The following is a 22,700-nucleotide window of genomic DNA, read 5'->3' on the forward strand; positions in this document are numbered from 1 at the left end:
CCAACCTGTTGTGTCATAGCTTCGGCTCTCAAGCAGCATTGCCTACTGTGTTTGCCGGCAGAAAGGGATTTTGTTAGAAGCAAAGTGGACCATAAGACTGTAACATGAAATCTGTGTACACTAAAGGTATAAGAAAATGAGAAGATGTTCTGAGGCTTTGGAGGTTTTTTTTTTTTTTTTAAATACATATGCAGTGATAGGGTTTATATCAAAATAAGAACAAGAAGCAAAGAAGAGAGTTGAAGACTACAAATAACATGAGCTGTAGTTTAAGGAAATATGTAGAGAATCCAATTTGTAAAACTGTGTTACACAATGATTAATAACTTGCAGGCTTTATTTGTGAGTTTAGGATAATCAGACCTCTTACTTAACTGAAACTTTCCAGTGAGTAATCTTTGAATCCCAATTTTACTGATCTATCACTTGATAAGCTTTCTTACTGAGCTGTACAGATAAAGTCTTCCTACTCTAATGAATCCTGCCTTGTATGTCTCATTTATTGCTGAAATTAGTACACAGTTAGTATCTGAGCTTGTTTTTCAGTTCTTGCAGATGCTGGAAAAAATAATCTAACTTCACTAAAGTGCTTGCTGCCACACTGTGGAAGGAAATCTGTATATTCTGCAAATGACTCATTCATATTTCAATAACTTGATCATAAGTCTAGTTTTCTTATTTTATTTTGTCTTCAGCTTAGAGCATATTGACATGGATTCCTTGTAAAAACCTAAATTCAGTCTATTAACATTTCAAGACTGTTGGCTAAATATATCTTAGCTATTTAAAATGCTCAACTGGTTGAAATGTATTACCAGCATTACTGAAAAATATTTTACCGAATATCATAATTCTCCAGAGATAATTAGCCAGGTGTCAGCCAGCCATGGTTACAGAGACATGACAAGTTGACGCTGGTAACCTTCAGTGATTACATCTTCCAGAGTGGTCAGAAGTGCTCTTCTAGGACATGGGACACTGAGATCATGTGGTTGTACTAGGCAATGAGGTCACTCAGATGACCCAGAGCAGACTTAAACTTCTCATGTGTTCATTTCCATGAAGCAAAAAAAAAAAAAAAACTAAAAAAGGTTTCATAGAAAACTTTTAGATCCCTAAGAATACATCTGAACTCCTAGGAAACATTTCTCCTCTAATAAAAGTGTGACAGAGAACCTGTTACTCAGATTCTTCCTACTGCTTAGAATCCTTTCAGTGTTGCAAATTTATACAGAAGTTTAATTTTTATTCATACATAGGTTGAATTCTCATGCATGGACTAATTGAACCAAAGGTGCAGATAGATGCATTTGGACAAATTCTCGTTATATTTTGCTTGTTCTGTCCGTTTTTCACGAGGAGCTCGGATCCCGCGCGGAGCTTACGCAGAGCTTTGTTCTAAGGCTGAAGTCGGGGTGGGCCCGGAGCTGGACCTGGGAAGTCCTTAGAAGCCAAGCCCGAGACTGGCTGCCTCTGCTCTGTGGCAGGACTGGGTGTCCCTGCTGTGCTTGGGTGCACTTTCGCTTGTGGGCTGACTACCCTCTCCCGAGCCTCTGTGGTCTTCTGGGCCTGTGATGAGCACGGGGACTTACCTACAGGCTTGTAAAGGCTGATGCTGGGGCAGCTTTCCGATTTGCTTTCGGTTAGTGGTTTGTCCACTCCACGCCTTCACTTGTGTGCCTTCGTGGCAGTGGTCTTGGCGACTCCTTTTCCCTACATTGTCCACATCCACTCGGCCGGTGACGCGTGAATCCTCTCAGAAGTAACTGAAGGAATACTGCTGGCCTTAGCTCAAACATCTGGCTTTGGCTCTGTGCTCCTGGCATGCCTTCCCCTCCCTGGGGGCTACCGCGGTGCTTCCTTGGACCCACACTGTAGCAGTGGAGTTTTTGGTAACTCCTAAAGTGTTGTCGGCTTCTAGAAAACCCGTGCCAAACGTCCTGCCTGATGTTCTGTCCTTTTTTCAGGCTTCTGCTCTGGTGTCCCTTTTGGGGTACCTCTCCCTTCTAAAGGTTGAGTCGTAAGCGTGTTGTGTGTGCTCGGGTAGGGCTGTCACGCGGCACTGAGGTGTATGCAGCCAGCTCCGTTGGCACGCGTGGCGGCAGCGTAGGCGTTCCACAGAAGTCCAAGGGTGCCCGCTCTGCCTTCTGCTGCCGGGTGGTCCCGATCGGCAGCTCCGGTGGATTACTACATGTGTTTGATAGAATTCGGTGTGTTTGCTTTATTTGTCAAGTTGTAGTTTTATGGAGTGGAGTGCTTACTTGCGTGTGTTACGGCAGAGTCCACCACCGTAGACAGCTGAACAGTGCTGCTCTCCCCCGTCTCTGTGCTTTACCTACCCTGCAGATCTCTAGCTCTGTGCGAACTTTGTATTGCTCTGAGCCTGAGTCACATAATCCTGCTTATTGGCTCCTTTTACATTTGTAGTATCTAAACCAGAGCTGGGCTCTCCAGAGCATGGCGGCATTGTGTTGTGGAGCTCCAGGAGATGTCCCTTAAAAAGTGTATCCGTGGCCAAATATACGAAATTTGGCTGGCTGTAGTGCCTCTTCTGGGAGATCCTCGGGACAGTCTCCTGAATTGAGGATGGGAACCTTAATCTCATTACTCGTTCTTCTCTTGAGGGAATGGATAGGATTGTTTATTAGGTTGTGACCATTTTTTTTCCTAGCAAAGTATACCAAGGCTTAAGTGTCTTTAGTGGGGAGACCATTTTGAGAATGGTCTTTTGAGAATCCAAAGTCTTTTTGAGCATTACACTTCTGTTTCTTTCTTTCTTTCTTTTTTTTTTTTTTAGAAAATGCATAGCTTTATTACGACAACTTTACTACTGCAGTTTTCCATGGAGACGGTTATGTCACTAGAGAACTTACCTCTTTCTTTCCAGTCAGTCTGTCTGTCTGTCTTTCTTTCTTTCTTATCTTACTGTGCTGGCTAGAACATCCAGTGCGTTATTAAATAGAAGGGGCAACAATGGACATCCTTGGCTTATTTCCAGTTACAAGGACAGGGGATTTAATGTTTTACCCATTACATGTTTTTCTAGCTCTAAGTTTTTCATAGATGTTCTTTTTCAGAATAAAGAACTTATTCCTCTTTTCTGTTTTTCTATTTCCAGTTTGCTGAGACTTTTAAATCTTATATGGATATCAAATTAACATTGTCAAATGCTTTTTTTATGCATCAGTTAAGAAAATCATAAAGCTTTTTCTCTTTATACTATACATGAGGTGCTTGGGTTTTTTTTTTTTTTTTTTATGTCAAGACAGTTTTGCTCCCTGGGATAAACCCCCGCTGGGTGAGGATACTACCTTTTCTATATACATTACGAATGTGACTTGCTAATATTTGTTAAGGATTTTTCCATCTAGGAGTAGCAGACCTTTGCTTTGTGTTAGTGCAGGATCTTGGGTCCAAGCCAGTTTCTTGCTCCTGTGCCAGGGTCAGATAGCTTTTTCCTCTACTCGTTCTCAGCATCAGTGTGTCTTTGTCTGGGACTGGTGGTGGCTGTGTTTCCTCCCCTCCGCTAGCAGAGTAGACTGTGGTTATTGTTATGCGGTGAAAGGCTTGTTGGTGTGTGGTAGGTGGGTAAGTAGGTTTGCCCCCTCTCTTTCCTCCTCCCCCAATAGTACCATAGCTTTTCCTCTGCTCTTTCCCTTGGGCTCTCCGTGTGGGAGGCTTTCCTATTCTCCCTCCTAGCTAAAGACTTTTATTTTATAGGACCTGCCCCTAAGAGCGAAGAGTTGTCTCTCATTTCTTACCCCATGCCAGTCTTTCAGGCGATCTCAGCTGAAGCCCATGGAGAAGAGTTTGTGATGAGTGCAGGTTTCTTCTGTCCGGATCTTACACATATTCTTAACTATCATCCTAGCGGACACTCAGCCTTTATCTTTACGTCTGTCTTCAACATTGAGCCCATTGACTATGACTGTCCTTCCTTTGTATCTGTGGGTTGATACCTGTTACCATTTTTGGTAAGTTCTTGGCTGGTATCTTTTCATGTATTTTTTTCTGCCAAGTCTCTCTTTCCTCTCCTTTTGGGACTCCGATTAAACTGCAGTTAAACCCAGTAGACGTTTGCTCTTAGGTATTCAGAGGTCCAGAGTATCTGGGTGGAAGTTTTTCTCTTAGCTCTCCTGTCCCACCTCAGCCCTTGACAGCTGAATGTCTGAGGTCTCTAAGGTTGACTTCTCTCACTCGTTCTGCCCATTCTTTCCCTTCCTTGTCAGAGGACAGATTACTTGCATTTGAGGGTCTGAGACCATAAGCTTCTTAGGGCATCTCTCAGCCTTCTAGGCCTGTCTTCCGATCTTCGGCATACTTTGGCAAACATGCAGTGGAGCCCTGTGCGAATGAGTGGTTGGATAGTATAGGTTTGCTCTTTGAAATCCTCAGAATTTTAGTATGTCTTGTCAGCAGACATGTTGCTTTTAAAATTTACTAAAGAGTAGGGTGCTTTCTCCTTACCCTTCTCTAGGTTAGGATTCTTCTCCCTTAGCCACTCCACCAGGTAAGAAACCGTTCATGGGCCTCGATTTCCTGTCTCAGCACTGTCTGGAATTTAGTTCGGTTTCGGTTACTTTGCATCCTGAACTCTGATGGGTTCAGAAAACACTTGATTTTGTAGCCTTATCTGTCTTGTTTTTGTAGCCTTACCTGTCTTTGTAGCCTTATCTGTCTTTATGTGACTGTGAGGGTGAAATGATGGTCTGTTGTCATTTCTACATCCCAGTTAGAAGTGGGAGCTCTTCTACACCTTTTACTTCATAGCCTGGAAATACCTGTTTCATTCTAGCTGATTTTTTAATAGATTTTTTTTGTCTTTAAGATTTTATTTATTTATTTGAAAGAAAGAGAAAGAACAGGAGCAGAGGGGGAGGGGTAAAGGGAGAGGGAGAGGCAGACTCCCCGCTGAACAGGTAACCCATCGCAGGGCTTGATCCCAGGACCCTAGGATTATGACCTGAGCCAAAGGCAGATACTTAACTGACTGGGCCACCCAGGCGCCCCTGTAGCTATTTCTTAGAGCTGCATTTCTAAATCTTCACTCTTCTCAAGTCTCAGCTCTCCAGTTCCATCCTCAAGTGGTAAATGATCTTATCTCTTATTTTGAGACTAAAGTCATCCACCTTAAAATTTAATTATGGGGCTTGTGAAGAGTGTGGGGAGAATTCATGGTAGGCACATAGAAAAGTAAGCACATGACAAACTGAGATCATTAACTGGGGAAAAGAAAGAGTTGTACAAAAAGGGAAACATGATTATATAGTAGTTTATTAACGATCTCATCAGACACAAAACTACCTTTGGGAGATAATTATTAAGGTTGGAGGAAAGTGAATAGTTGTGGTATAAATCCTCACTTTCCAGAAACAGTAGATGATACCTAAACTTGATGTTTCAAGGGGTACCATCATGAGCCTTTTCCTTGAAGTATAAATAGCCAGAAACAAAGTTAAAAGATTTTAAGGAATTGTAACTCAGTGTGAAAAGAGGAAATATATTTGACTTTAGTTATGACGCATACTGTTTGTTACTTAGATAAAAATGAAAAAGTTTTTGAAAAGAGGCCTAACTTGAAGCCTTCTCAGGGAATCATAAAAGTGAAGCACACCTTTTCTTCACACACCGTTTTACCTTTATTTTTTAAAATTTTTGTTGTTTCCTTCACACATGTTGCCTTTTCCCTTCTTATAGCTTTAGATTTTACTTTATGATACTTCGTTATGAAAATGTAAAACTTCAGGGAAAGTAGACTTAATACATTTAAAAAATACTTTTGTTAAGTGTCCTAAAATATTTGGTGAATTGAGAAAAACATTTGGTGAATTGTTTTTCACTCATCAGTGAAAATATCTTAGTTATTGACACTATTAAAAGTTAAAAATGAAGTAGTATTGGTAGTAATAAATTTCACCAGTGCTGGTACAGATCTTACCTGCAAAATTGTTGTATTTTTCCACTTATAACATGGTTTTGTTTTTTAGAATTTGTTTCCACAGTTGCTTTAAAGTAGTAAAGACATTGTTATTGGAGAAGAAGATGACTTCTGAAAGTCTGCGGTGATGATCTGAATTTCTGTCTCATTTTCAGATTTGCTTTAGAGACAATGTTGAAGTTATGACTGGATTTTAAAGTTAGCCTCTGAACGATCCCTTCCGTATCTTTTCTAGGTCAGGTAGAGGAGTGTCTTCTCTCCGTGCGGATTGCGGCCTTTGGTGCGAGCATGTCGTCCATCTTGCCGTTCACTCCACCAGTTGTGAAAAGGCTGCTGGGATGGAAGAAATCAGCTGGTGGATCTGGAGGAGCAGGCGGAGGAGAGCAGAATGGACAAGAAGAAAAGTGGTGTGAGAAAGCAGTTAAAAGTTTGGTGAAGAAACTAAAGAAAACAGGACGATTAGATGAGCTTGAGAAAGCCATCACCACTCAAAATTGTAATACTAAATGTGTCACCATACCAAGGTAAGTGTCACTAGAGCAGAACTTCTGTGGTCATACTGTTGAAAATTGCTTAAAGGAAGCCAAAGGAAGGTCACTGAAATTTTGTTACTGTCAAGTCACCTGTAAATAGTGATTATTAAAACATATGACCACTCTTTTTAACTTGGCGTTTCAGTTTTATTTGACCAGTTAAGACTTGTTTTACAAGTCATTTTCTTGACCAATGAAGTTTAATCGAGCAAAATAAAATACTTAGTTGTATTGTTTTATCTTCACTGCGTTCATTTACCTTCATTGCCTAAATGCTGCATTGTAGCTTATCCTCATTTCTGTGACTGAATGACATTTGAATAAAGAGTCAAGGCTTTTCCTCTCCTAGTGCAACCTGACAGTTTGTTCCTGCCTTGGTCAAAAGTCTTGTCAGTAAGAGGGTTAACAGAGGCAGCTGATACTGTGGTGAATTTTATTTATATAATTTTTGTTTTGAGTTGTAGCATTACTTCTTAGAACGGTTTAGGGGGCAGCTTCTTAGATGTCCAGGGAGTTAGAACCTGGCACAGAGACCTACCTACCTCTTGTCTTGGAAGGACCTGTTACTTAAGAGGTTGAAGTTTTATTAGTATAAATTTAATTATTTGTGGATAAGTACCACTATCAGAAATGCTGTTTCTTAAACACTTTCTTTAAGTAGCAAGTGGCTTTTCAGTGTTTGACTACTGTTGGTAGACATTATAGGGGTTTGGGGAGTGGCAGCGTATAGAATTTTCTAAAATGGCTTCTGGTAGTGTTAGATGTGTGCTAGCATATAGCACATGAAACCATGCTCCTTGATTGACAGGTTTCCAGTGAGCTTTGGGAAATCCAGTCTGGATGCTGGATTGTTGAACTAGATCCCAGTAACACCAGCCTATCTACTCGCAAATACTAACAATAGAATGTTTCCTGCCTTATTTGGTAGGTTAATTATCCATTTCTTTGATTTTACTTGTTTTCCCATATATCTTAGAGTCACTTTTTTGGTTTATGCTTTTGTTTTACAAATGCTTATGAGGGCCTGCTGAATGGAGGGCACTATTTCAGGCCCTTGGGGTATGGTCTGACCAAAACAAAGGTCCTCCTCTTAGGCCTAAATCTACACAGTAAGCAAGTGGACAGATTGATAATTTGAGATGGCAGTCAGTGCAGAGAAGACCATGACTGAGGGATAAAAAAGCTGCTTCGGATTGGATTGTGAAACTTAAACTGATCTTTGAGAAATAGCAGCTAGCTGAAGGGAGAGTCTTCTAGGAGAGGAAGGAGCCAGTGTAAAGACACCAGGTGAGAAATAGCTTATCATGTTGGAGGATTTTAAAAGAAGCCTAGTAGAGATGAAGGAATGCAATACAAGTATAAAACTTGGAAGGAGTCAGGTAATACAGCATTGTAAGGCACAGTGGGAGTTTGAATTTTAGTCTAAATAGAAGAGAAAGCAAATAAGGCTTTTTAAACAGATTTAAAAAAATTTAAGTAGTGGTGTGTTTGTGGGTATGTGTGTGTAGCAGACTGGATAGTAGGTCTAGAAGGAGGGCGATCGGGAGGCTAGTAAAGTCATCTAACTGGGAGATGCTGGAGGGTGGACAGGCAATGGTGGCTGGGCGGACATGTGAGGTGGACAGAGCAGGATGAAGTAGGACTGAAAGGACTTGGTAATGAATTGGCCAAGAATAAGTCAAGCTACATTTGCTGATTTTTCATTGTGTAGTGCCTGGAATTTCAGTTCAGCAAACACTTATTAAACACCCACTACGTGTGGGTGATACGCTTTTCCTCACTGGAGTTAAAGTACGGTCTTTGCTCTTGAGTTGCTTTTTAGTAAGGGAGATAAACTTCACAAAATAAAGATCATCTCTTAAGTAGTGTAGGTGTTAAGAAAGATGCGTGCTCCTGTAGCTGTGTCCGGAGGAGAAGAATTCTGCCTACCCTACAGCTTGTGGAGAGTTTCCTTCTCTCCACAAGGATTGGATTGGTGCCAGAGCTGAATCTTGATGGGTGTGAAGGAGGGATTTAGTCAGGAGAGGCCGGGTTCTCCCAGAGTGGCCTTGTTCTGTTGAGAGTGACTCCAGAGGGGCACTGGTGAGGGGCACTGGTGAAGGGCACTGAGCCGGCTGGTGTCCTGGAAGGCTGTGTAGGTGGTTAAGGAACTGCAAGGTGAGCCTGAACCTGAGTGGTGATGAAGGTTGAGTCTCTGAAGAGTCTGAGCACGGCTTCTGGCTGCAGGGAGGAGAATGATTGTGAGACTGGAGAGAGTGGGCGCGGGGAGACTGGTTGGTGGGTTTTCTTCCTCCTCAGAAGAACTGTGTGTACCGGAGACCGGGCGCCGCGTCTCTGCGCCTCAAGTGCACCACTGAGATGGCTTTGTGGGGCGGTTCTGGCCAAGCTGAGAGGGGAGCTGGGCGGGCCCTTCCTGTAGGGAGACCCAGGGACGGTAGGAAGCAGCCGATGAGGAAAATGTGTACAGGTCACAGTGGCCATCATGCTTTTCCTATTTTCCATTCTTCTACTTATAGCCGATTTTAAAGACTTTGTGTATTCTAGGGCTTTCTGATCGCTAAAACAAATTCTTTTCTGCTCTTTTACCTAACAGTGAAAGTGGAGTGGTGGTTGAGCATTACCGTGTTTTACAGTCAGAAGTTCTTTAAAGCTTAAAACTTGGTGTGTCTAATTTAGTGGGTGGTTTTTTGGTAAGTAATGTAGATTTCTTGAGCCTGGTTATTGTCGATCAAGAAGTTTAGGCTTCTTTTGCTATGGTTTGGTCCCATATGTTTATAGAGTTTGCTTTGTTTTTAGTACAGAGCAGTTACTATTGTGTTAGATTATAGGTTATTTCTTTACTAAATGGTCTTAAACGTTCAGTCAACTGTTTAAATATGTCGACTGTAATGGTTGGGGAATGGGGGCAGGAAAGGTCCATTATGGATAAATCCGAACTATAGTTTAGGCAAAATTATTTAATATTTGGTCCAGAATGGATTTACTGTTTGAGTTTATGTACTTAAATTTGCAAGAAAGTTGTTTATAAAAAATCTTAAGGTTTTACAAACCTAAAAATACAAAGAAGTTAATTGGATGAAAAACATAAAACATAAATTACCTAGTATTTAAAAATGGCAAATATTTTCTGTTAAAATACCTGTTGAATCGACTGTTAGTTAACTATTTCTTCCCCCACAACCCCCTTTCTTCTCATCTTAAAGTGGGACTAAATTTAGGGCAGAAATAGTCCTGGCTCCATGCCCCTCATATAATTACTCAGGCTTCATAGTTTTGTCTCTGAAGGGATAGAAGCTATAGTTACACACGGATGTCACTGCTTCTTCCCTGATGTTGAATGTGGTGACGCAAAGTGGTTCATTGGTAGAACTTCAGCTGTCAAGCTGCAGTGAGCTGACTAGTATAAATAAAGCTTCATGAGGCTTTTATATCTCCAACATTTTTGAGACCAGGGAATGGAACATAACTAAGTCATAAAATGAGAATGACATTGATATTTGGGTAATGAATCAATCAGAAGAAGAAAAAAGCTTTTAGTGTGTATTATCTACAATAAACCCAAATCCAAACTGCTATAGGGTTGGAGACTCTAAAGTTAAAAGCGAGGTCTAATATGGCAGTTTTATAATATCCATTATATGTGAATGTGTAGGGATAATGAATTCATTTTCATAAACATAAACATGGGTGGTGCTTTGATCATGAAATCAGATTTTTGATGTTTCATCCTAAGGAAATGGTCAGGAATATGGTCACAGATGGCTGGTGTTCATTTCTGTTGTTTGTAATAGTGAAGAATTAGAAAAATCCCAATCCTGACCCTTAATTTTCTTAACTCTAATAATAAAGGAAACTTATCAACTCTTTTTTTTTTTTTTTACCAGAATTGAACATGTATAGTAAAGGAAATGTTTATACCAGTGTTACTTATAAAAATAGATAAAAAAATTATAAACAAATAACCAGAAACTAGAGTTACTAAAAACGAAGTGATAGAACCATGACTAGGAAATTTTGTTGCAGAAATGCAAGTGTAATTCAACTACAGACGTCTATTAATACAAGATACTTCATAGTCCTATTTAAGAAGAACTCTGATCATCTTGATGGATCTAGAAAGAGGCTTTTTAAAAAAAAAATTTAAGATTGTTTTTATTTGAGCAAGAGAGAGAGTGCTTGCACATGGGTGGGGTCGGGGAGGGACAGAGGGAGAGAGAATCTCCAGTGGACTTTGTGCTGAGCAGGATCCTGAGATCTTGACCTGAGATGAAACCAGGAGTCCAAAGCTTAACTGACAGAGCCATCCACATGCCCTCTAGGAGATTATTATAAAATTCCATATTTATTCATGTTAAACAAATTAGAAATAGGAATTTTCTTAACTTGATAAAGCATACTTCTAAAAATGTTAACACTTAACCATGAATCATGAATCTTTAGAGAGAATACACCAAATTGTTAATAGTGATTATTTATGGATTATCAGGAATGTCCTATAGGTTTTCTTAATGTGTGTATATATATATATGAAAGTGTTTTTTACTTTTATAGCTAGCACATTTAATTTAAACGTTTAAATAGGACTTTTGGGCAATACTTGAACTACTTTTCTTTCTTTCATACTTTAACTATTCTTATTTTTACTTTTTTTACCCTTTGAAGTCAATTTTTCTGTTAAAGGACAGTTATGTTTTCATTCTGTTAACATTCTTTTAGAAACATATACATTTATATCTGTATTTTCCCTCAAAAAGTACGTTCCTTAAAAACAAAAAGTAGTATGTATACATGTTGAGAATTCACCCACATGTGATACGTGGCAAATGTCTCCCCTACCGTAGTGTGCCCAGTCTCCTTGCCGACTTTCTTTCGTCAGAAGTCATTGTGTTCTCTGCTTCTTATGTATCCTTTCAGGATAATATGTTTCTTTTTAATGCTGTTACTGATTTTTGGTTTTGTTTTCCATCTTCTGAAGTTTTAAACATAAGAGTACTTAAAGTAAATGTGGATTGTCAACTTTTATTTCTAAGTTCATATTCTTCCCCTTTTACTTTTCTGTATAATGCAGGAAGAATTAAAGAGAAGTCTTTTTAAACTCAAGCAGTGGCATCCTTCAATTCTTCTTAAACTAGTTCCTTTTAATTTTTCAGAAGGGAGTAGGAATAATCCTCTGTCCCTCGTTCATAGATGGATATATAAAATTTCCCAGTATCTGTGTGTATGTGTGTGTGTGAGAGAGAGAGAGAGAGAGAGAGAGCGCGCGCTTGCGCGCACGAAAGAAAGAATGTGAGAGAACTCTGAATTTGCAGTTTGGTCACCTGTTTTTGAGTCTGCTTCAGTCTTGGGTGAATGTGGATCCTGAGACATGTGACTGCATTTTACTATTTCTTAATCTGTGAAAAGGGGTGGTAGGTACCGCCTCAGGATTTCCTCAGTACTACTTTTGGGTCCTTTGAAATAATGTAAATTTGGTGTGTGAATTGTGAAGCACTGTAATCGAGAATGTGATTTATTTGAAATATTCACAGATACTCCATGTGTTCGTTCCCCTTCCAGTTTCTCTAGGAGGACTTAAATTGTAGGCATTAAATTGTATTGTCTATGCTTGGGAAGAGTTTCTGCCAGGCGACATTGCATTAGGTAGAACGTGGTTTATTCATATGTACAGCATTTATTCATAAAATCCAAACTGGAAACATTTTATAGCTGCAAATGAGAACGTTGAAATCATGGTCACAGCTCCCTTCTATCAGCCTCAGGCTCCGACTTGTCATTTTCTGTGCGTTCCCTGTGTCAGTTGTGAAAGCACTTCCGGTGCGCTGTAGGGCCCTGTGAAACCAGTTTGAAAGGTGCTTTGCCAGACCCTTAACCTTTATCTGGTACCTACATTTACTGTCAGGTGTTTTGAGGACACTTCTGCTGCAGGATGCTGGGATTGAGAGCCCTTCTGTGTAGAGGACATATTCTTACATAGGACATTTTTAATCATTACCTTATCAGCAAAGACAGCCTGCTCTAGGACTTCTGTCTCTTCATAGAATTACTGAATTGAATCCAAATTCATTAATCTTTGTAAATGTGGTGTTTCACACCTGAGGCGCTAAGCATCCTCTCCACTTCTCTTGCCCCATTAATGTACTGTCTTGGCTTAAAGAATACATTCCTCAACCTAGCTAATATAATAGGCATTTAAGAAATTACAGCCATCTTTTGTTTTGCCAGCATCTTTGGTCTGTTTCCAGTTTTATCTGGATCCATTCCAGCTTGCCCAGACCGTTTCTGTGTTACTAACCACATTCTGGGAGGATTGTAATTATTGGGGACAACATTTAACCATACTGTTTACTCCTTCTCTTTCCTGTCTTGCGGTAGAGTGTTTCTGGGCCTCTGTGGTCCCCACTAGTGATTCACAAGTAAATGTACCACCATCTAAGGGCCTGAAATAGAAAGCACCCCACATGGACCGCGGAGATGGAAAGTAATAGTAAAACACTGGGTTAGGCTACCCTGCAGTCTGGTTTTAACTCCTCCCCGGTACTGAGGCTAAAATGACTGGATACCACATGTTTCTTATCTTCTGTTCTTTTCATTCTTTTATTTTTCCTTCCTTGTTCAGTTTGGATATTTTCTTTTGACTTAACTTTGCATTTACGGATCCTGTTTTATGCTGTGTTTAGTCTGCTGTTAAACACATTCAGTGAGTTCTTAATTTAAAATCCTGTGTTTTTCTGTTTTAGCATGCTCCTTTGATATTGTAGGTTCCAGCTCTCATTTGAAATTCTTCCTCCATTTCTGTTTTCCTGAATTTTCTTTAGTATATTTATAATAGTTACTTTAAAGTCCATCTGCCAACTCTAGTATCTGTCGGCCTGCTTCTATCATGGTCTGTTCAGTCTTTTAATGATTACATTTCTCTGCCTTTCGTGTGCTGTGTAATTTTGATGGTATGGCATATATTGTGTATGAGGGAATGACAAGTGCTGCAGATGATGCTTTCCCCCAAAAAGTGTTTGACCTTTCCTCTGTCTGGTGGATAGAGGGGCTGATCCTCTGAATCTCAGTGGGGATTGAGCAGGACTGGGGCTCAGTTGCCATTTCTTGGGCTTCAGTGTACCACTGTCTCATACCTTCTCCTCATATAGGGCTCCCCTGGGATTGTGAGAAGCCCCCTGGTAGGCCTTTATCACTTACTGCCCCAAACACGGTGGGAGATTCACTTCTGTCCTTTCCGTGGTTTGAATTTGGCTCTTGAGCCTCCTGTGGATTGCAGCTTTACAACCTGGCAACCATCTTTGAGGAAGGAGACTCCTGTGATTGTTCAAACTTCTGTTATTTTCTTCAGTAGAGTTTCTCTTCCCAGACCAAGCCTGACCCACATCTTGTTCCTAGAATCTGCATATGAGCCCTGGAAAGGGAATGACAGGCAGTCCTCAGTTCACCGAGAATATATTCCTCATCCTCCTTGTGAGTAATTTTATTTATTTGAGGGAGAACATAAGCAGGGGGAGGGGCAGACATGGGTCTGCATCCTGGGATCCTGGGATCATGACCTGAGCCCAAGGCAGAGGCTTAACTGACTGAGTCACCCAGGTGCCCCACTCCTAGTTACAACTTTGATTCATCCTGATCTGGTTACTTCAGCAGCTATTCTGTCATTTTGCTTTTTTTTTTTTGGTGGTGGTGGTGGGGATATCTTTTTTTCCTCTAGTTGTTGCAACAGTAACAGTAGCCTGCTATGACCTTCTTGTATCTTACCTGGAAGTAGAATTCTAACAGAAGGTTCAAATGGGAACTTACACGGTGTTTATTCAGAGACCCCCAAACCTGAGATCAGTAGATTGCAAGTAACCTGCATTCAGAACTGAGGAGCAGTGGACCGTTCAGATGCACAACTTGCAGACGGGATTCCACAAGACAGCTACGGCTGTGATAAACCCATCCCCTACTTCTAGCCCCATGCAGGCTCTGCTCAGCAGGGAGCCTGCTTCCCTTCCTCTTTCTCTGCCTGCCAAATGCATAAATAAAATCTTAATAATTAAAAAAAAGAACTATGTAAGACTTTGGTTAACTCCCTCCTCCCACACTTTTTTCTTTTATGAACGTTGCTTTATTTGTAGGACTTTATATGCTTGTAGGAAGATATAATTTCTCCCTGACTTGGTTTACTTCCAAGTTTGCTAGGCCAATGCAGGAGAGCAGGTGAAGGAAGGCTATGTTTGTCCTAAGGACAGTGTGAAAGTTCAGAGTTTGATACTGAACAAAAACTTAAAATGAAAAGTAATTTAAGAAATTGAGGGAAATCTTTCCTCATTGTTTTTATGTACTGCTGTGTATAATTTGCTTTAAGTTATAAAAATACATTTGTCTATGTATATTACCTATACATTTTAACTTCATGTAAAAACATTGTCAGCTTTAAAGTGTTACACAAATGTGAGTTGATTTTTATTTTATAGGATGCTAATTTTTAAAATTATCAGATTAAAATTCTTTCTTTACAACCAAAAACAAGCACCACAAAAATGTATGACTTAGAAAGTTGAGTTTTTACAGAATTCTGTTCTGTATTGCTCTTCTTATTTTATTTAATTTAAAAGATTGGAATGATAGATTTTTTTAAAAAAATATTATTTATTTATTTGAAAGAGAGAGAGAGAGAATGAGAGTGAGCACAAGCAGGTGGAAGAGCAGAGGGAGAGGGAGAAGCAGACTCCCTGCTGAGCAGAGAGCCCAACGTGGGGCGCAATCCCAGGACCCTGGGATCATGACCTGAGCCGAAGGCAGACGCTTAACCGACTGAGCCACCCAGGCATCCCTAGTTAGATTTTTCCATTAGGATCTTTTTTTTGTCATTTAGGATACACTTTTAATTGTTAAAAACGAAATATTAAAATAAATGTAGAAAACCCATTCGCTACATTATTAAAATATTCTGAGCCTCTTTTATTATTAGGCTTTTTTTTGGCAAGTGAAAAGTTTGTTTTTGGGTGGACTTGAAATATTTTGAGCAACTATTTTTAGAATTGATTTTATTTTTTCAAAATTTTTAAGGATTTATTTAGGAGTGAGTGAGTGTGAGGGGCTTGGGGGAGGGGCAGAAGGAGAGGGAGAATCTCAAGCAGACTTCCCGCTGATCACAGACCCAGATGCGGCTCGATCACACAACCCTGAAATCATGACCTGAGCCAAAAATTAAGAGTCTGACCCTTAACTGACAGAGCCACCCAGGCAACCCTAGAATTGATATTTAAAATCAATTGTAGGGGACTTCAATGGTAGGAACTACTTTATTTGTGTGAGAGATGTTTTTTAAAGGCAGTTGGAACATCTAGCAAGGTCACAAGGTAGTGTTTTCAGTATAAAATAGAGGTAAAGGTGAAGTATTTTTTCAGTTCTTACTTGGTCATTCTGCTTCTAAGAAAAGCTAAACCAAACCAAAGAAGAATTAAGAGTATCAGTTTTATCCTTATAGGACTCTGACCATAGGGATTCTGTTGTCTCCTCCTATTTTTCTATGGGAATGGCTGTGGTGGTTTACTTAAGAATTTTTTCCCCCCGGGATACTTGAGTGGCTCTTGGTTAAGCAGCTGTCTTCAGATTGGGTCATGATCCCAGGGTCCTGGGGTCAGTCCCACATTGGGCTCTTTGCTCAGCGGAGAGCTTGCTTCTCCCTCTGCTTGCTGCTCCCCCTGCTTCTTCTCTATCTCTGACAAATGAATGAATGAATGAATGAATGAATCCTTTAAAAAAAATTTTTTTTCCTGAGAAAATGAACTCATATCACAAAATCACTAATTTTTATAATTAAGCACATGCTATGAAGGTTTTACTTATCTGGGATATTATACCAAAGTTACTGTTTTAGTTTTGACTTACTATGTTTTTATTGTTTCTTTTTAATAAATGGGTAAGAGGCAGAATAGCGTTGGTAATTAAGAATGCAGCCTCTCCAGGCCACTTGTCGGCTGCATTTGCCTCTCTGCTTCCACTACCTCATTCGTCTGGTGGGGAGGACAATGCCTGATTTGTGGTTTGTTGGAAGGTTAAGTGATGTAATATGTGTAAGGGCTTAGTGCTGGTACGTACATTGTAAAATGACATCTCTGAAGTGCTGACATCAAAACGTCATAAATGTGTACTTGCTTAAAAAAAAAGCTTCAAAATAGGTGTAGTAAAACTTGGAAGAATTAATGGATCAAAATCACAAATCCACGGATTTGAAGAGTTGGGTTAGGCCCAAGAAGTCAGTTACAGCGTAGACGATCTAGATTACACTGTTATCCACTGACTTGATATTTATAGATTACTAAATCTAATATCTGTATAATACAGTCTTTTCAAGTACTCATGGTAAGAACACCAGGAAAGATTATTTGCAGGGCACAAGTCTCAGTAAATTTTAAAAGATTGACATCAACAGAGTATGTTCTCCCCACAAAAACAGAACAAAATTAGAAATCAATACCAGTAAAACATCTATTAAAAATTGAAGATTAACACAGTTCTTTGACCCATGGGTTACTTCGAAGAAAGCCATGAGAGAAATTAGAATATAATTCAAACTAAGTGATAATGAAATTACAGCTTATCAGATATGTGGGATGTAGCTGAAACAGTACTTGAAGGGAAATTTATAGCTTTAACTGTATCAGAAAACTTACCTAAAACTTCATGTAGGAAAGTAGAAACAAAAGCCAAAGAAAATGGAAAGTAAGTGGAAGGGAAGAAGAGAGACAATAGAGATAATTATCAATGCCAAAAGCTGGTTCTTAGAAAGATCGGTAAGTTGGTAAACCTCTCTTAGACTAATGGTGAGAAAGAACATGATAGAGACCATAAGCATAAATTACCTCTGTTAGAAATGAAATTGTCCGGGGCTCCTGAGTGGCTCAGATAGTTAGATGTCTGCCTTTGGCCAGATCCTGGGGTTGAGCCCCATGTCGGGCTCCCAGCTCAACGGGGAGTCTGCTTCTCCCTCTCCCTCTTCCCCCTGCTTGTGTGCGCTCTCTTTCCCTCTCTAATGAATAAATCTTAAAGAAAGAAAGAAAGAAAGAAATGTAATGTCCTAGGTCCTACAGACATTAAAAGCATCATATGCATATATTTTAAATAACTTCATGCAGTATTTTAAATAACTTCATGCAATTGCTTTCTTAAAAAATATGTTATCCTAGCTGATGCTAGAAGTGGTAAATTAGGATAGCTCTTTATCAATTAAATAAACTGAATTTAGGGGTGCCTGGGTGACTCAGTTGGTTGAGTGTCTGCCTTAGGCTCTGCTCGTGATCCTAGGATCAAGCCCCATGTCCAGCTCCCTGCTCAGCAGAAAGTCTGCTTTTCCCTCAGCCCCCACTTCCCCCCTACTCATGCTCACTCCCTCTCAGAAGAATAAATAAAATCTTCAAAAAAAGGAAACTGAATTCATAATTAAAAGCTTTACCACAAAGAAAACTACTGGTCCAGGTAGCTTTTCTGGTAATTTCAAGCATTTGAGCAAGAAATAACATCAGTCTTACAGAAATTCAGGAAAAACGTTCTTTTATGAGGCCAACATAAACCCAATGCCCAAACCTGGCAAAGATGGCACACATAATTTAGAGATTAATATTTGTCATGAACATAGATGAAAAAATTTGCTAATAAAATAAACTCCAGCAGTATATTAAATATATATAAGGATACATCACAGGTGAGATTTATCTCAAAAATGCAAGGTTAATTTACAAATTTCAAAAATTAGTGTAATTTACTGTACTAACAAAGGAGAAAAACCATAAGATCACCTCATTTGGCCAAAAGTAATTGACAGAATTCATCCATTCATGATAAACACTGCAGCAAACTAGAAATGTAAAGAGATTTTCTCAGTCTAATAAAAGACATTTAAGAAAAATTAACAGCTAAGACAATCATAAAATAGTGTTTTTTCCTGAGATCAGTAGAGGACAAGGATGTCCACTCTTGTGTCTTCATTATTTTAGTGGAGGACCTAGCCAGTGGAATATGAAATGTAAAAGCATAAATATCTGAAAGATTGGGTCAAAACTCTTGCTTTTTGTAGATAGCATTGTGTAAGAGACCTTTTAAAAGCAATCTACAAAACCATCTAAAGCAAATGATTAAATTTATTAGCAAGATTGCACTTTATAGGTCCAGTGTCTAAAAATCCTTTTTTTCATAAATAGGGAAGTGATATTAAGAGAAACGTGCTGTGAATAGTATCAAACTTAGAAGTAGTGATGGGATCGGGAGGAAGACAAACAACAAGAGACTCAATCTCACAAAACTAACTGAGGGTTGTTGGGGGGATTAGAGGGTGGGGAGAGGATGATTGGGTTATGGATGTTGAGGAGGGTATGTGTTATGGTGAGTGCTGTGAAATGTGTAAGCCTGATGATTCACAGACCTGTACCCCTGGGGCAAGTAATACATTATATGTTAATTAAAATAATTAAATAAAAAAACTATTAAAAATTTAAAATACTTTTTTTTTTTTTTTTTAAGACAAGATTTCTACACTGAAATTTCAAAACCCTGATGAGGGAAGTTAAAGGTGAATGGAGAGAGAATTCTTATATAGACGGATACGCTTTTACCAGAATGACACTCCCTTGATAATAGTTATAAACTACACAAGATAAAAAGAAAAACAGGGAGCTAGAGAATAAAAGTAGACCTCTTTTGGAGGAGATTTGACTCTTAGAAGAAAAGGTGAATTTTATGTTTTTAATAAACTTCTTTATCCATGCAGAATGTGCGAGGTAGCTAAAATTTCATTCCAAAACCCACTTTTTCTGTCCTAAAAACCCACAGATTTGAGTTTGGGACAACCATAGTGGCTGAAGAATGAGGGGAAAATCCTAGCAAGGAAAGAGCTACAGAACAGAGTGCAAGTTCCAGATTCTGCTTAAGAACTTCACCAAAATCACTAGACTGACCCCTGAACCCACACATATGTTGGGTAGACTTAGTGCCGCCTAGCTAAAGGTAAAAAATGGATTAGAATTGTTCAAAGACAGAATTAGCAGTTTAAGTGCAAACAAATTAATTGCCTGCCAAAACAAAAACAGTAACTCTTACTGGAGAAACAAAACAGAATCTAGCATCTCTGTCACATCCCAGTCACAATGTCTAGCATACAGTCCCAAATTACTCAACATGAAGAATAAAGAAAATGTGACCCTGTCTGAAAAGGAGACTGACAGAGACCATCCCTGAGATGACCTACGTATTGGAACTCCTGTGCAATAAATTGACAGATATGTTTATGAGTTGGAACACCCAATAATACTAAGTTAGTTTCTTATAATTTAGTCTGATCCAAATGAATCTCCTTAAAAACTTTATTTATTCTGTGAAAGTGTGCAGACTTACCCTAAAATTTACATGGAAATGCACAGGGCCTAGAATATCTAAATTCTAGGAAAGGAAAAACAAAGAGGACTTAAATTACCTGACTTCAAGACTTTCCATGAAGCCACAGTACCGTGTGGTTCTGGCATAAAAACAAACCGATAGACCGGGACTCCTGGGTGCCTCATGACCTGCCTTCGGCTCAGGTCATTATCCCAGAGTTTTGGAATCGAGTCCCACATTGGGCTCCTTGCTCAGTGGGGAGCCTGCTTCTCTCTCTGCCTCTGCCTGCCACCCTGCCTGCTTGTGCGCAGGCACGCGCTCAATCTCTCTCTCTCTCTCTCTGACAAATAAATAAAATATTTTTTAAAAATTAAAAAAAAAAAGAATTGCAGTCATTCAGTAAATACAAAAAGCAGAAACTATTAAAAAAACAAAAAACATAAAACAGATAAATGGGATAGAATAGATAACCCCAGAGATAAGATTACTTAGTTTTTGACAGCGATGCCAGTGTAATCCAATAGGGACAGGAAAGTCTTTTCAACATATAATGCTGAAAGAACTGGATATCCATGTAGAAGAATGAACTTTGATGCCACCTTCCACCACTCAGAAAAAATCAGTTCCAGATGGATCATAGTTCTCATCTAAAAGCCTGTATAGGAGAATATATTTGTGAGTTGGGGATAGGCAAAGGTTATTGTGGTTTTTATATAGAAAGCAATAAGAAGAATTTGGTAAGTTAGACTTCATTAATAGTAAAAGGATCTCCTCAAAAAACATTATTAAGAAATGAATAAGCAAAATAGAAGAAAATATTTGTAAAACATTTCTGACAGAAGGATTGTATCCAGAATTTATAAAGAATTTCTGGAGGCGCCGGGGTGGCTCAGTTGGTTGAGTGGCTGCCTTTGGCTGTGGTCATGATCCCGGGGGTCCTGGGGTTGAGTCCTACATTGGACTCTCTGCTCAGTGGGGAGCCTGCTTCTCCCTCTGCCTGCCACTCCCCCTGCTTGTGCTCCCTCTCTCTCTGATGAATAAATAAAATCTTTTTTTTTTAAGAATCTCTGGAACTCAGTAGTAAAAATCTAATTTTAAAAATGGGGAAAACATTTAGATACTTCACAAAAGAAGATACACCAAGGGCCAGTAAACAAATGGAAAGTGTGCAGTATTGTTAGTCATCATGAAAATGCAAATTGAAACCACTATGAAATACCACTGCACAGCCACCAGAATGGCTATAATTAAGGAAACTGACCACACCAAATGTTGGGGAGGCTGTGAATAACCAAAAGCTTTAATATATTGAAGGAGGGAATATAAAATGGGGCTTTCCACTTGGGAGAAAAGGTCTGTCTAAAACTAAACATGCATCTACCCAATAACCTCTAAGAATTTCACTTCTAGGTATTTACCCAAGACAGAACATGTGTCCACAAAAAGGCATGCACTTACTTGAATGCTCACAGCAGCTTTATTCATCATACCCCAGATCTGGCAACAGGTCAGGTGTCCACTGGTGAAAAAATGACTAAACAAATTGTGGTCTGTTTGTGTAATGGAAAATTTAGCACCAAAAAGAATGGCCCACTGTCACATGGGTGACTCTCAGGATCATTATGCTGAGTCAAAAAAGCCAGATCCCAAGGAGAATATAGTGTATGGTTCTATTTATATGAAGTTCTAAAAGAGATTAAACATGGTGAAAAAAAAACCAGATCCATGATTGCCTCTGAGGATGGGAGGAGGGCTGGCAGGAATTGACTGATAAAAGGGCATCATGGGTTTTCTGGGTGGATTTCTTGACAGGGTTGGGGGTTGACAACCACATTAATGCAATGTTATCCTAAAACAAGATGGCCCTATTAAAGTTTGCTTCATGTTATGTAGATTTTACCTTAAAAAAAAAAAAAAACCCAAAAGTGACCAATGAATTCTAGTTAATACATGCATGTTTAAGTGCCTGTAGATCTGAAGAATCTGCAACTTAAATTTTAATGTATCAAAAAATAAGATGGGTCGATAAATAGAGGGTCAAGACCAAGCACAGCGCAGAACCTTTATTGGAATTTTCCAGGGAAGGAACAGGCCATGCCAGGTAGATAATGCTGAGAGATTGGATTGGGTAGTTTAATTTCAGCAGGCTCTGGACTAGGGGTCATTGCTAGTTGTTGAGTACCTAACTCTGGGGTGATTTATGGCAGGAGGAATATTGGCATGATGTTTAGTTAACGGTATGGGTTCTAGAGTGGTTGGTTTTTATGTGAGAAAGGTGCACTCCCCGGGGAGCCTCTTGCTGTCTCTAGGAATTCGCCCTGGGAGGGACAACCTCCCCATCAGGGCCCCAAATGCCAGAGTATTAAGAAAACAGAAGAGAAAATAAAGTCAGTATGTACTCATATAAAAGTCTGAAACCATTCATTTACACCATCATTCTGAAAAGTAGTATCTTAGGCTCTTAAGCCAGCCAGAAATGGGGTAAGTCCTGGCTCTTCCTTTAGTAGCTCTGTGACCTTTTTGAGTTATTTAACTGCTCACATTTATTTCTTTGTTTGAAAGTACTAGTAATGTTAAGTCACTTAATAGGGTTGGTAAGAGTATAAATCAGGTAGTATATGGGAAGCACAATGAATAGGCCAGGTACATAGCAAATGCTTAAAATAAATGCTGATTTTTTCTTCTTTTTTTTTTTTTAAGGTTTATTTGAGAGAGAACGTGCGCACGCGCATGGTGGGGAAGAGCATAGGGAGAGAATCTTCAAGCAGACTCTGTCTGCGATGAGTGCGCACCCAGATGCAGGGCTCAATTTCGCGATCCCTGAGATCATGACCTGAGCTGAAATTAAGAGTCGGATGCTTAATTAAGGCACC

General features: G+C 39.4%; 1 protein-coding gene across 4 annotated transcripts in view; it reads left to right on the forward strand.

Annotated features, from left to right (window-relative positions):
- The window catches only part of SMAD2 (SMAD family member 2), an 80,484-nt gene that overhangs the window by 16,218 nt on the left and 41,566 nt on the right, over nucleotides 1-22,700 (forward strand). For all 4 annotated transcript variants that reach the window (XM_032309385.1, XM_032309386.1, XM_032309387.1 and 1 more), the window contains exon 2: nucleotides 6,174-6,462. In XM_032309385.1, coding sequence (XP_032165276.1) covers nucleotides 6,227-6,462 — 236 coding nt within the window. In that variant the 5' untranslated portion in view covers nucleotides 6,174-6,226. The remainder of the gene's footprint in view (nucleotides 1-6,173; nucleotides 6,463-22,700) is intronic.

This window comes from Mustela erminea, chromosome 13 (assembly GCF_009829155.1).
Source record: "Mustela erminea isolate mMusErm1 chromosome 13, mMusErm1.Pri, whole genome shotgun sequence".
NCBI lineage: Eukaryota > Metazoa > Chordata > Mammalia > Carnivora > Mustelidae > Mustela > Mustela erminea.